Raw genomic sequence first — 14800 nt, 5'->3', positions numbered from 1 at the left:
ATTGTGTGCAGAACACTGTACTAAGTGCTTGGGAGAGTACATTACAACAGGGTTGGCAGATGCTTTCCCTGCCTAGTGGTTTACAGTCCAGAGAATATGAGTGGTGCTGTGGAAACCATGATCCCTAAATGATTCCTCCACATAGTTTCTCTGAAGTCCCAGGACAAAGGCTCTTCCATTATTCCCAACTGGAGACTCCATCATTTTGCCAAGTGCCTGGTCTGGTACTCGCACACACTCAAATGCATTGGGATGATTCCTCCAGGTAATGACTTGTTCATCTCTTCTGCCTTCCCACCATCTTCCCTAGGAAACTGGAATAGGAAAAACAGTCAATGGTTTTAGGAAGCATGATACTGCTGGAAGTGTTGCTAAATCCCTGGTAAGGCGATGGAAAAAACTTCTCCCTTCAGAAAATGGCAGGTATGTGTCAGCTTCCTCTTGGTTGAATGAAATCCCCCAGTAACATTGAAGGTGGAGGAAGACAGCTGAGTGAGGATCCTCTTAGCTGAGAATCTTACTGGTTGAAGAGAGATGGGAGATGAGTAGGTCAGCAAGGTGTGGAGTTTGAGATATCTACAGCTGAGGCCTAGTACCTTGGCACTTTGTAATAATTGTGGTATTTAAGTGCTTACTATGTGTCAAGCACTGTACTAAGAGCTGGGGTAGATACAAGGTACTTGAGTGGGACAGAGTCTCTGCCCCACTTGGGGCCCACTGTCTTAATCCCCATTTTACAAATGAGCTGAGATAAAGAGAAGTTAAGTGACTTAAACCAAGTTCACACAGCAGACAAGAGGGGAAGCTGAGATTAGAATCCAGGTCTGAGATTAGAATCCAGGTCCTTCTGATTCCCAGGTCTATGCTATACCTCTAATGTTGTAATGTTTCTAACTTTTCATTTATCACATGTGACAAATCCCAGGAAGTGGTCAGCTTGGTCTTTGTCCCAGTGAACACCATCCCCTGTGTGATGTGGTAAAAGCCTATTAAAACCTAGTTATTGGGACCCCACCTCCTGCCCCCTGCACAGTAGGGCTGGGGATTTCAAAGTTCTTGAGCTGGAGCAAAGCCTAGATCAGTGTTGGGGATGGAGTAGGAGGGGTACCACATTGGCCTCACTCTCACCCTCCATGCAGGACCTTGCTGAGAGCAGGAGAATACTTAAGCTTCTACTTCCCCCTGCCACCTCCTTACTTGTCCCTGAGGCTCCCACTGCTAAGAGCTACAGGTGGGAATTGGCTGGTCACCCATAATATCCACCATGGCCACATACAATCTGCTGAGGGCCACTAGGGCTTCTGCTTTCAGTGAAGAAGAGCCATGGGCTAGGAATCCAGGGATAGCATGTGTCTTGGTACAGGAGTCTCTCCACCAGGAAAAGACCATGCTCACATGGTCAGCATGGTGTAATGGATAGAACACAGGCCTGGAAGTCAGAAGATCATGGGTTCTAATCCTGGCTCTTTCACATGTCTGATGTGACCTTGGGCAAGTCACTTCACTTCTCTGGGCCTCAGTTACCTCATCTGTAAAGTGAGTATTGAAAGTGTGAGCCCCACGGGGGAGAGAGACCATCCAACCTCATTTGCTTGTGTCCACCCCAGGGATTAGTATAGTGCTTAGCACATAGTAAGCACTTAACAACTACTACTACTCCTATTATTATGATGATGATTATTGTTATCATTAAAGGACCAACACCTAGGTCAGTGCTCCTTCCATTCAGAGGCTTCAAAAGAATGCAGGTACCTGACTGACTTCCAAGGGAGGCCCAAGATAGGCCCATATAGGAGGGACATAAGTTATCCTACTCTTGTGTAAAGTTGCCCAACTTCCACTGGATGTGGATGGGAGCAAGGATAAAAGGCGTGAAATTAGAGGTGAGTGGAACTGAAGCACAGTTCTCTGAACATTGGACAAGCATTCACCTTGGTGGGACATAGACTGACAGCATTTTAGTTACTTTGCTGCCTATTACTATCGGCACCCTAAAGATTTGGAAGGCCAGGAGATAAAGGGGTTGACCCCAGGAGGTCATCCATGAATGAGACCCATTTCCCAAAATTCTCAAAGGAGAGGTTTGTTTCTGTTTCCACGCAAAACGTGACTTGCTTGACACCCCTTTGGACCGATGTTGCTGACAAGCCTGATCGTGTTTGATTTTCAGTGAATGCAAAGGAAGAAAGCGTGATTCTGGGAGAGGCAAGAAGAAGCTTTCTGTTTCTAAGGAGAATAAACAGTTAAGAGAGGAGTCTGAAAGTGCCCCAAGAGAAAAGAAAAGATCTTCAAAGGCCCCAAAGAAAAGGCCTGCTGTGACAAGGTCTAAACCAAAGAGGAAAGAGGTGGTTAAACCTCACTGTGGGCTTAAGGTCAAAGAAGCCAGGAGTGGCCAAAAGCTGAAGGACTGCCCAGGGAGAGGAGATGGGACAAGGGAGAGAGCTCCGGACCTGCTCTGCGCTCATACTGTCAGCCACAGAGATCCCTCCTGGAAATCAGGACAAAGGAGCCCTCTGGCCCAGACTCCGGAGTCTGAGCTCACCGAAAACCATGAAGAGAATGGAGTCGAGTTTCCTGAAGGGGAGCAATTTGAGCCTCCCACTATGTCTTTTGAATCCTACCTCAACTATGATCAAGTGCCCAGAAAGAGAAAAGGAAGGCCCAGCTGTAAAAGGGGGCGGCCTCCTCCGGCTCAGGACACTGAGAAAGGCCGGCCAGACTCAAGGACACTGACTCCTACTGCTGTCAGAGACCTGGACATCGCTTCCCAGAAGCAAACCGATCAGCCAGGAAAAAAGGTAAGCCGCTGCCGGGCAAATCGGCTTGCCAACTCTGTCTGCTCCCCTTCCTCGTCCCCCCCGTGGGACTCGCAGCCCACCCCTCACCCCTGGCAGGAACTCGCCTGCTTGCCCTCCGGGAGGCCATTAGTCATCCAGTTCCTCTCTGAACTCACTATAAAGTCTGCCAACATCCAGGGATGCCTCCATTTCTTCCAAATGAGCTTGGGCTTAGGTTCCAGCCATCCAAGAGGTAGGCTGGGACCCACAAAGGTTGTTTCGGAGACAGTTTCAGAGAAATTGAACCCAAATTTTATCTCCTTATGGTGTGCCCTAAAGTGAGGCAAAAAGGTGTGGTGCCTGGGGGGTAAATCTGCCCTTTATTTACCTTTTTTAGATATTCAGGAGTTTGAGAGTTTGAGGTGGTTTCATTAGGAACCACAAGAGGCAGACTCTAGGACCCTAATAGGAAAACAGAGGATGGGTGAGGACATGTAAACATAAAGGGAGTGAGGTTGCATTCACCTGGGAGAGACACAGAAGAACTTGGAGAGAAATTTGATCAATATGCGTTTGATTAAGGCCATGAGAACTGAGACACAAGGCTGTCTTTTAGCAGGATGGTTCTAGTGGAAACATTTTTAATCAAGTTCACTACTCAGGCTCTATTTTACAAGCACTGGTAGCCCCAGGCCAGTAATGGAAGGATGGGGGTTCAAACAGTGAAATTAGTCACTCAAGTCTCCTGCCCACTGGGGAGCCAAAACCATGCTGAGTTTGGATCCAGGAGGGGATGGCTTAAAAAGTGAAAATACTGTTATAATAAGTCATTCTGCTCTTCAAAATCAGTCCTATTTCCTAATCCACCAGCTCCCTGGGCCAGTGAGTGACGTGAAATGCCCCCTCTCTTGGAATGGCTGAGGAGAGCTGTGAAACAAATGGCTCTGCCTACCTCAGAGGGGAAGAGCCCCTTCAAACTGATGACCCTGGGCAGCCACCCCCTTTGCCTGATGGGTAGAGATGGAATGCTGCATCAGCATTTGAATAACGGAATTTTTTTGACCTCGCCTAGGCCAAGACCACATCACTTGAAGAGCTCCTTAATCTCCCACTGCCTAAATTTCTGCCAGAGATTTCCTTAGTACCTTCGCCCCCTTACGTTATGGAATTTAAAGGTATGGAAACCCGGGTGAGGAAGGGTTTAGGGCAGTTGTCATCACTTCGACCCAGAATAACAAGCAAGATCTGTAGCAGGGTTGAGTAGCGGGGAGGGGATCACTGTCTCCCAAACCCTTGGGAAACTCTTAATGCCAAAGTCTCTTTTAGATCAAAGCTGTGAAGGACTAAGCTCTCACTTAGTTTCTCAAATTTCTAGCAATGTTTTTATAAAGGAATATTGTGTTTTTGCTCCGGGGACCAAACTCTGCTTCTCTTAGACCCAAATCACTACAGACTTGAGCCTGTACAATTTCATAGTAATGATCCCCATTAAGGGATCCTCTCTTTCCATTTGGATGAGGTTTAGGACAAAAATCACACTTCCAGCCTCCGTGCTGTCCCTCCTACACTCTCTAACATGCATCCTAGGCCTCCCCTGTGTCTGGAGTTTCAATAATATTGACCATATTTAATAATAATAATAATAATGATGGCATTTGTTAAGCACTTACTATGTGCAAAGCACTGTTCTAAGCGCTGGGGGGGGATACAAGGTGATCAGGTTGTCCCGCGTGGGGCTCACAGTCATCATCCCCATTTTACAGATGAGGTCACTGAGGCTCTGAGAAGTTAAGTGACTTGCCCAAGGCCACACAGCAGACATGTGGTGTAGTCGGGATTCGAACCCATGACCTCTGACTCCAAAGCCCGGGCTCTTTCCACTGAGCCAGTCAAGATGACACTCCCTGCCTGCTGTTGATTATCCAAAAAGATCAGCAGACAGACATACCTGCCCTCATATGGCCCACCACTCCCCATCGTCAAAGTCTTCCTACACTCTCCTCTCCTTCAGGAAGCCTTTCTTGTCTAATCCCTTATCTCTGCACCCCAACCTCCCTCCCTACTGCAACACCTATGAATGTGAGTTTGTACCCCTCAAGACTTTGATACTCCTCCCACTCAAACTTATGTAGATATTTTTCTTCTTGATCGCTTCCCCTACCTGCAACATTTTGCACACTTGTCAGTAGTTGCTAAGATTTGTACATAGGCAACTGGAAAAGAAGTCCTGGTATGGCCTATTTTCGTGTCTGCCTTCCCCCTCGATACCGCAAACTCTTTAAGGGTAGAGATCATGACCACTTTATTGTACTCTACTAAGTGCTTAGAATAGAGCTGTGCACACAGTAAGCCCCCAAATGCCACTCGTTTTGGGGTTCAGACTTTCCTCTCTGACTCAGCCTCTCTGTGTCAAGGAGCCTCTTTATTGACCTTTCCTTTGGGGCCAAAGAGCAGGCATCACCCTGGAAGAGATCTTAACTTTCCCTCTTTGGGTGAAAATTCCAAGTGTCCTTAATCTGTCTCCCTAAGGACTCGCCAAAGCCCAGCTGCAGGAAGGATTGTTTTCATGAGAAGGGTCTGGTTCAGTTCTGTGCCATGTACACTGGGGCCATCAGAGGCTTTTAAAACAATCCTGTCCTGCAAAAGCTTGTTCTGAGTTGTACATGAAAGCAGTTCTTGGTGCCACCATTCTTAGCAGCTTCTAGCCTCTAAGGACACTAGTTGGGGAGAGTCTTCCTCCTCACTGGAAAGCTCTCCAGCTGTGATCTCTTTTCTGTCTGTTCACCTCGACAGCACCATCAGCCAGCATCCCTTGTAGCGATCCGAATCCTTTCGCGTGTCGGAGGCTGAATTCCAAGATGCAGGTGTACTCTGGATCCAAAACCACCCACCTGCCAAAGATGCTTTCCTTATATGTTCAGTGCATCAGAGTGCTTCAAAATAATCTGGACTGTGAGTACTTTACAACTCTTGTGAGTGGTGAGCATCCTGGCCTGAGCTTCCCCTTGGCTGCTGGGATGGGGCTGATTTCTCTGACTGTAAGATGAGGAAACAGCTTAGATGGATTGGACAAGTGGCAATTACTAACCCTGTTTGACAGATCTTAGTCAACTTGGACTTAACAGCCTAAGGCATTCACTGCTTCTTTACGCTTCTGATCATTTGTTTGGAAACAAGAGTAGGTAACTGGTCCTTAAGCTTGTGATACGAACCAAGAAGGAAAAGGAGAGAGGTGAAAAGTTGTCAGTCATGAACTTGGGTTTGCTAACAGCCAGGATTACCTAGAATATACAAAGTGATAAGGCAGTTCACTGGCTTGCTTCAAATTTTCCCGAGTCACTCGATCAGTGCCATTTATTATTGAGCACCTGCTATGAAATGCTTGGGAGAGAAGTATGACATGCCTCCTCTTCTCAGGAGCTTACATTCTAATAGGCAAGGCAGGTAGACACAACTGATTTACAAATGGTGTCAAGAGGTGAGAAAACACTGCATTTATTCATTCAATCATATTTATTGAGCACTTACTGTGTGCAGAGCACTGTACTAAGTGCTTGGGAAGTACAAATCGGCAACATATAGAGACGGTCCCTACCCAACAATGGACTCACAGTGACAACAAAACAAGTAGACAGGTGTCAATACTATCAGAATAAATAGAATTATAGCTATGTGTACACACATGGAGGGAGAAAAAGTAGAGGTGGTCCTTGTTTTTGGCGAACGGATCTTAAGGGGCTGTCTTGGGAGACTGGAAATCATCTCTTGCTTTGTAGCCCTCCGTGAAGTGGGAGGTGTACCCTTTGAGCTTCTTGAGCCTGTCCTGGAACGCTGCACCCCCAAACAACTGATCCATATTGAGGATTGCAATCCGGTAAGTGTTTAAGTGATGCTGGAGGTGTGTGAGAGCTGATAGATCTGCCACCACACTTATTATTTTTAAATACCATGTTGAACTGCATAATTACACCCACACCCACCCCAACCCCCCCAGCCCTTCAACCAGGTTTTATGGGAAGGAAATAAAAAGATTATTTTTGTAAGCAGTGGTAGTGGTGTATGTCAGGATAAGAAAGGGAGCAGGTTCAGAGTGCACTCAAGCTGCAGATAAAGGCTTACGGAAAAATTCAAACTCTGGGGCATTCAATTGCATTTATTGAGTGCTTACTGTGTGCGGAGCACTGTACTAAGCACTTGGGAAGTACAAGTTGGCAACATACAGAGACGGTCCCTACCCAACAGCGGGCTCACAGTCTAGAAGGGGGAGACAGACAACAAAACAAAACATGAAGACAGGTGTTAAAGTCGTCAGAACAAATATAGAATTAAAGCTAAATGCACATCATTAACAAAATAAATAGAATAGTAAATATGTAGAAGTAAAATAAATAGACTAATAAATCTACAAATATATATACAAGTGCTGTGGGGAGGGGAAGGAGGTAGGGTGGGGGGGATGGGGAGAAGGAGAGGAAAAAGGGGGCTCAGTCTGGGAAGGCCTCTTGGAGGAAGGTTGGGGTCCCTGGAGAGTGGGCGGAGCTGAGGGATTGCCATAATTCATAGAGCACATACAGTCAAGAACTCTCTTCTTGTCTTCTCTCTTTCTCCTGCTCCCCTTGTTGCTCCATTTAATTTCCCATGCAATCACCCCTCCTCTGTTTTGGGGTTTCAAAAATTAAAAAGAGCGGGGCAATTTTGCAAGGTGAAAAACGGCACCTTGGTGAGTAGCATCATTGAGAATGGGTGTGGCATTAACACACTACTGTTGAAAAGCTGTCCTTTTCCCCTTTTTCCCCACTTCAGCCACTGAAAGAAAACCACTTGCTTGTGAGGAAGAGTAGAAAAGCACTTCCTCTGCTTTGTTGCTCGTCCTGACCCCTCTACAAAGTGATGATAATGATGACTGAATGTGATTGTGAGGAGAGCACTGCTCTGAGGCACTGTGGAGATATGATGAGACACAGAAGGGGCCCAGCACTGACTCTATCCAGGGCCTCTCTTCGTTCCCTGTTTTGGACTCCATCATTACTCTCATCCCAGCCTCCTGGGAGAGAGCAGAGAGGATGACAGGATAGTACTGGGTGCCTTTGCCCTCCCTGGGAGGGAGTGGAGTGAGTAGCTTCTGCCCACTCACCCTTCCCTTAATAATGATGGTATTTGTTAAGCTCTTACTATGTGCCAAGCACTGTTCTAAGTGCTGGGGTAGATACAGGGTAATCAGGTTGTCCCACGTGAGGCTCACAGTTTTTTTAATCCCCACTTTTCAGATGAGGTAATAGGCACAGAGAAGTGAAGTGACTTGCCCAAAGTCACACAGCTGATAAGTGGCAGAGCTGGGATTACAACCCACAGCCTGTGACTACCAAACCCGTGCTCTTTCCACTAAGCCATGCTGCTTCTCTAGCCACGCCCTTGCCAATGACTCGTTCCATTTTCCCCTTCTGAGGAAATAGGAGGCCAGCTAAGGGCAATTTAGGGAAGGATCACAAAGTAAGTCTCTGAATGATTTTTTTTTTTTTTTAATGGTATTGAAACACTTATATTGTGCCAGGCACTGTGCTAATCACTGGGGTAGATACAAGATAATTAGGTTGGACACAGACCCTGTCCCACACAGGGCACACAGTCTTAATCCCCATTTTAGACTTGAGGTAACTGAGGCACAGAGAAACTAAGTGATTTACCCAAGGTCATACAGCAGACAAGTAACAGATGTATTAGAACCAAAGTCCTCTGACTCTCAGGCTCATGCTCTTTCCACTGCTTCTTAACTTTCTAAACAGTCACACCCCTCGCCTCCTCTTTTCCTCCATACATACTTTTTCTATGTGTCTTCCTCTCTGGAGTTCCTCCCACTGCTAAAATGAGACTTCAGATCAACATCATCAAAGAGTGCTAAAAATGAATCGAAGTTCCTTTTCATCAGTTAAATCAATTTAGTGAAAAACAAATGAGGATGCTAAGCCTCATTCTCTGTGCAAAGGTGAAAATCTAGAGTTGTCATTTGGCTTTATAGGTAAAAAAGGGCCTCACTTGTGGATTTTCTTTTTGAAACCACTGGCCTGGTGAATGTTTCTTTTTCTTTTTATTCTTTTTTTTTCTTTTTTTTAGTCCAATTAATGGTATTTGGGTGCTTACTATGTGCAGAGCACTGTACTAAGCACTTGGGAGAGTACAGTACAACAGAATTAGCAGAGATGTTCTAAGCCCATATGTAGTTTACAGTTCTGGAGGGTGAGACTGACATTAATATGCATTAATAATTTGTAATTTAAAATTGTGTACTCAAGTGCCATATATACATACATGCTGCAAATGAGTCAAATCTCCAACTTTCTCAACTTAATCGTGGGTGAATAGTTTGTTTTTGGTGTTTGGAGACTAGATTGGTTCTAGGGAAGGGTCCACAGCAATAAGCAGCTGGAGGTACTGGGGTATGGTTGTGGAGTAGAAGCAGCCCTCTCCTCAGAGCTAGAGTGAAGCTAAATGGAGACATCCTGATGTTCCAAGCCCATATATAATTTACAGTCTGGAGGGTGAAACTGACATTAATATGCATTAATAATTTGTAATTTAAAGTTGTGTCCTTAAGTGCCATATATTCATATGTGCTGAAAATGACTTAAATCTCTGACTTTCTAAATTTAATCATGGGTGAGTAGTTTGTTTTTGGCGTTTGGAGACTAGATTGGTTCTAGGGAAGGGTTCACAGCAATAAGCAGCTGCAGGGCCTGGGGTATGGTTGTGGAGTAGAAGCATCCTCTCCTCAGAGCTAGAGTGAAGCTAAATGGAGACACCCTGATGACATAAGGCTGTCTGTCTCTCCCTTTTGTTCTAAGACCTTCATGGAAGAGGATGACCATCTCTGGATGAAGCATTGCCAGAGAGAATTTAAAAATGAGAGCCTTTTGGAGTATGAATCATGGAGGGAGATGTACTTGAGGCTTTTTGATCAGAGGGAACAAAAACTGAAGACCCTCACGAAAAACATTATTTCTGCTCAGTCTGAAAAACCCAGAGGTAACTAACCCCTTCAGGTAACTTTTATCCCCTCAAACTTGGAATTCGATTATAGTGGATGGGTGCTATAGTAATGCTCAAACTCAATGGTAAATAGCTATCAACTGTTTTCTGCCTACTGTGTGTACCATTCCCCTATCAGTAATTTATTGTCTGTCTCCCTCATCAGACTGTTAACATCTTGTGGGCAGGGAATGTCTATCAACTCTACTGTACTGTTCTCTCCCAAGAGCCTAGTACAGTAGTTGGCCCAGAGAATACACTCAATAAATGCCACTGAGTGATTGAGAAATCTGAGACTGGCCCTCAAGAAGCTTACAGTCTAACAGACTTCCTGTTGATCTGATTCTTTGGGGTGAGGCAGATATAGAAACACTTATTGGCCCATTACCATCAAGATACATGTTTCCTTGCAATTGCTATCTGGACAGAATCTAGATAATTATAGGAAGTGTCAAAAGGGCTACAGTTCTTACAGAGTTGTGGGCTTCTTTCTCATTTCTTCCCTGGAAAGATCCGTCAGGAGAGAATGGATAATTTACCTGAATATAAATGACATAAACCCCCTTTCTCTGTAGGAGAGTGGGTGAAGTGATTACAGTTGGAGTCCTGTATTCTCAAACCTGAAGTCTGACAAGCCTGGTTTTAAAGCATTTTTGAGATGAAGGAAGCAGTCTGGGGACTTTATTTATAGTTTAAAATGACTCTAGAGGGTCCTGCTCAATTTATAAACATCTTATGCAATGCATCTTGTATGTCTTAAAAAGAAAACCTACTCAGTCTTTTAGGAAACTTGGTCTGATGTTTTTTGAGTTTCTAAGAAAAATGAACTTTTCCTTTGCCTTGTTGGAGACCATATGCCCCATGTATGCAGAGTGACACTCTCCTGAAATGTGCAGTGTAGCTGACACTAATTCCCATCTCTCTCTGCTGACTCTCTTCTCTGCTCCTGCTAGGGCGTCAGGTGAAAATGGCCTACATGCACAGTACGGCTAAACCACCTAGAGATATCCGTCGGCAGCAAGAGCTCCATGGCACAGCGGAACTTCATTCTAACAAGTACAAGTGAGTGTTTGGAGGAATCTCGTAGTAACTGGTGCTTGGCTGAGTGTCTTGAATACTCACCCTCTCCCCATCTGTAGCATTTATGTCCATTTCTTAAACCGTATTTCTTAAGCGCTTACTATGTGCCAGGCACTATACTAGGTGGTGGCAAGCTAAGCAGGTTGGACACAGTCCCTGTCCCACATTGGGCTCACAGTCTTCATCCCCATTTTACAGGTGAGGTAACTGAGGCCCAGGAAATTAAGTGACTTGTCCATACTCACACAACAGACAAGTGATGGAGCTGGGATTAGAACCCAGATCCTTCTGATTCCCAGGCCCATGCTCTATCCACTAGGCCACACTTCTTCTCTGTGTTTCTTCCTCCAACCTGTAACTTATTTTATGTCTGTTTCCCCTGCTAGATCATAAACAGCGTGGCTCAGTGGAAAGAGCACGGGCTTGGGAGTCAGAGGTCATGGGTTCTAATCTCAGCTCCACCACTGATCAGCTGTGTGACTTTGGGCAAGTCACTTGATTTCTTTGTGCCTCAGTTACCTCACCTGTAAAATTGGGATTAAGACTGTGAGCCTCCTGTGGGACAACCTGATTACCTTGTATCTACCCCAGTGCTTAGAACAGTGCTTGGCACATAGTAAGCATTTAACAAATGCCATCATCATCATTATTATTATAATAAAGTACTTGAGGGCAGGGATCATGTCTACTAATTCTGTTGAGCTCTCCCAAGTGTTTAGGTCTAGTTTTAAATTGTCGTCTTGTCTCCCCTGTTCGTGTGAGGGCCTTGTTTACAGGGAATGTGACACTTTGTTAATCTGCCCTTCCCAAACAACTAATAATAATATTGTGTTACATGACTATTATGTTTTAACCACTTTTCTAAGTGCTGGGGTAGATACAAGGTAATCAGGCTGGACACAGAGAAAGAGGGATTCATGCCAAGTTTTACAGAAGAGGTAACAAACACAAAAGTTAAGTGACTTGCCCAAGGGCACACAGAAAGCAAGTGCCTGAGCAGGGATTAGAACCCAGGTCCTCTGACACCCAGGCACACTGCTTATCTAGTATGGTGGATTACACCATGTGGGTACTCAACAAATGTTACTACTTCATCTGCACACAGAAGCTCAATCAATACTCTGTTGAGTGAATCTTGCTGAAGAATACTAAGCACTAATGATTTGGGCCCTTTTATCAAACAACTGCTTCATCTTCAAACTCAAACAGTCAAATTCCTGGGCCTAGTCTTCAAAAGGCTGAAGCTAATTATTCTGTCACTGCCTAAGAAGTTATGTTTCTCTGCCTGTATCCACTGGCTTAAGAGAAGCAGCGTGGCTCAGTGGAAAGAGCTTGGGTTTGAGAGTCAGAGGTAATAGGTTCTAATCCCGGCTCCACCACTTATCATCTGTGTGACTTTGGGCAAGTCACTTAACTTCTCTGTGCCTCAGTTACCTCATCTGTAAAAAGGGGATTGACTGTGAGCCCCATGTGGAACAACCTGATTACCGCTCTCCAACACCTCGCTCCCTCCTATGTCACCTCCCTTTTCTCCTTCTACAGCCCAGCCCGCACCCTCTGCTCCTCTGCTGTTAACATCCTCACTGTGCCTTGTTCTCGCCTATCCCGCCATTGACCCCCAGCCCACGTCCTCCCCCTGGCCTGAAATGCCCTCCCCCGCCCCCGCACATCCGCAAAGCTCGCTCTCTTCCTCCCTTCAAAGCCCTACTGAGAGCTCACCTCCTCCAGGAGGTCTTCGCAGACTGAACCCCCTTTTTCCTCTCCTCCTCCCCATCTCCCCCACCCTACCTCCTTCCCCCTCCACAGCACTTATATATATTTGTACAGATTTATTACACTATTTTACTTGTACATATTTACTGTTCTATTTATTTTGTTAATGATGTGCTTATAGCTTTAATTCTTTTTTTCTCTGATGACTTGACACCTGTCCACATGTTTTGTTTTGTTGTCTGTCTCCCCCTTCTAGACTGTAAGCCCGTTGTTGGGTAGGGACCGTCTCTTTATGTTGCCGACTGTACTTCCCAAGCGCTTAGTACAGTGCTCTGCACACAGTAAGCACTCAGTAAATATGATTGAATGAATGAATTACCTTGTATCTACCCCAGCACTACACTATGTGCTTCACACATAGTAAGAGCCTAACAGATACCACCATCATCATTATCACAAAATGAAGCCAGAATTAACCATTCAATAAAACTAATGGGCTTTGAAAATGTGATATACCAATTGCAGTAGAAGAGGTGGAAAAAAAAACAGTGCAGCAAATGCTTGTGGATTTTAGATCTGTAAATGCTGAATTGACTTCCCCTCAGTGGCGAAGAATAGAACCTGCAGCACCAGGTGTTTAGCAGAGAGGGAGGGGCTGGGGTTAGAACTGGCTCTGGAAAAGAAAGAGGAAGCAAGACCCTCTGGAGATGCAGCAATAGCAGCGGAACCACCCAATGAAGGAAGCGGAGCCCGTGGTGCACACTTTTGGACTAAGAAGAGAGTTTCATTGAGGCATGGCTGGCTGGTGTCTGTCTATAAATTATATAATCTACAGATTATGACTATATTGTAAACTATGTACTTCTATTAATATCTGCCCCCACCCCCCAAACTGTATCCTCACTGTGGGCAGGGAATATGTCTACCAACTCTGTACACTCCCAAGTTCTTAGTACAGTGCTCTCCCTTCAGTAGGTGCTCAATAAAAACCAATGATGATGGCTATGGATCAAATTCTGTCTATTGGACCATCTCAAAGGTAGACACAGCTGGGCTCTCATCCCCTTGGGCAGTGTTGAAAATGACAGTCCTTCTTTTTCCTCCAATGTCGATGGGCAGAATATGGGCCTTCTTGAAATGGAGAGGGGAACTTGGAAGTCTAATATTTTGTAAGTTTTCCTCTCTCTTCAGAAAACGGACTCCTGAGAGCAGAGAGAGAAAACACTCTCGAGCAGCAAGCAGTAGTGTAGCAGCCACGAGCTCGAGCCCTCTTTCTAGTGGTTCCTGCCAGGATGTCAAACGAGCTGGGAAAAGTAAGTAGAACGTGCCCAAGGCTGACCGCAGCCCCTCCCTCCCACCCCTCTTCTCCTCTCCCATCCGCCCCAGATGTAGAGTTTGGGGCTTTGGCTGTCCTGAAAGAATGGTCTGGCATAGCCTAAGTATAGACATTTCAATAACTGTGTGTTTGGGGGCCAAACGTTCTCCCTCAGTTGGGAAAAGAATAACTTATGAAAGCATTTACATTGACACATACTCTGCTGAGGAAAGAAGTTGACAGCCAAGAAAACTGTTTGTGCTTCTTCCACAGAAATGGCACCAATGATGGCCAAGTCCTTGAGGGCTTTCAAGAACCGGGTTGGGCCACGGTGAAGCATTCTCCAAAATGAATTTTGACAGTCCAGAGAAACTGCGTACCCCCATGAAAACTCCATTAGACTTTCTCTCATGGGGATTGAAAAGGATGAGTGTAAAGCCTTATTTCTGTTGAGCCTCCTTAGGTATCAAGATTTGTTGCATTATGATTTAATCATTTCTCAAGTTCTTCCTCATCTTACCTTGAACTGCCATTCAATTTATTGTGACTCCATAACCCCTCAGCTCTAGGACACTTTTTGACATTGTTCTGTACTTCATGTGATCATCCTGGCACTAACAATAATTATTTCAACTGAAAACATTCTATATTTTCATCTTTTTAAATTAAAACATGACTCTAACCTAACATGGGGTCTATTTTCCTGAGGCATCCAGCACCACCAGAATCAATCAATCACACACCTCTATCAGCCCTATGATTATAAGCAGTCCATTCATTACTGACAGCAACTCCACTTTCTGGAGCTCAAATGCTCCAGAATCGGGGACTCCTTAGTGAAGAATCTGTTTAGGAGGACTTCCTCTTGATTTGTTTACCAGAAAGTCTGGTT

The 14800-nt window shown here is 45.2% G+C and overlaps 1 protein-coding gene across 1 annotated transcript in view; it reads left to right on the top strand.

The window, feature by feature from the left end:
• The window catches only part of LOC119931307 (elongin-A-like), a 34638-nt gene extending 20052 nt beyond the window's left edge, over nt 1–14586 (top strand). The window contains exons 2-10 of the mRNA XM_038749875.1: nt 311–423; nt 2171–2798; nt 3850–3952; nt 5571–5729; nt 6554–6651; nt 9617–9797; nt 10754–10862; nt 13785–13906; nt 14182–14586. Of these exons, the coding sequence (XP_038605803.1) occupies nt 311–423; nt 2171–2798; nt 3850–3952; nt 5571–5729; nt 6554–6651; nt 9617–9797; nt 10754–10862; nt 13785–13906; nt 14182–14243 (1575 nt within the window). The 3' untranslated portion in view covers nt 14244–14586. The remainder of the gene's footprint in view (nt 1–310; nt 424–2170; nt 2799–3849; nt 3953–5570; nt 5730–6553; nt 6652–9616; nt 9798–10753; nt 10863–13784; nt 13907–14181) is intronic.
• Nucleotides 14587–14800: the final 214 nt, after the last annotated feature.

Source organism: Tachyglossus aculeatus, chromosome 1 (assembly GCF_015852505.1).
Source record: "Tachyglossus aculeatus isolate mTacAcu1 chromosome 1, mTacAcu1.pri, whole genome shotgun sequence".
NCBI classification, from domain to species: Eukaryota; Metazoa; Chordata; class Mammalia; order Monotremata; family Tachyglossidae; genus Tachyglossus; species Tachyglossus aculeatus.
The sequence above is the reverse complement of the archived record's forward strand: the minus strand, read 5'-3'. Positions and strand labels throughout refer to the sequence as shown.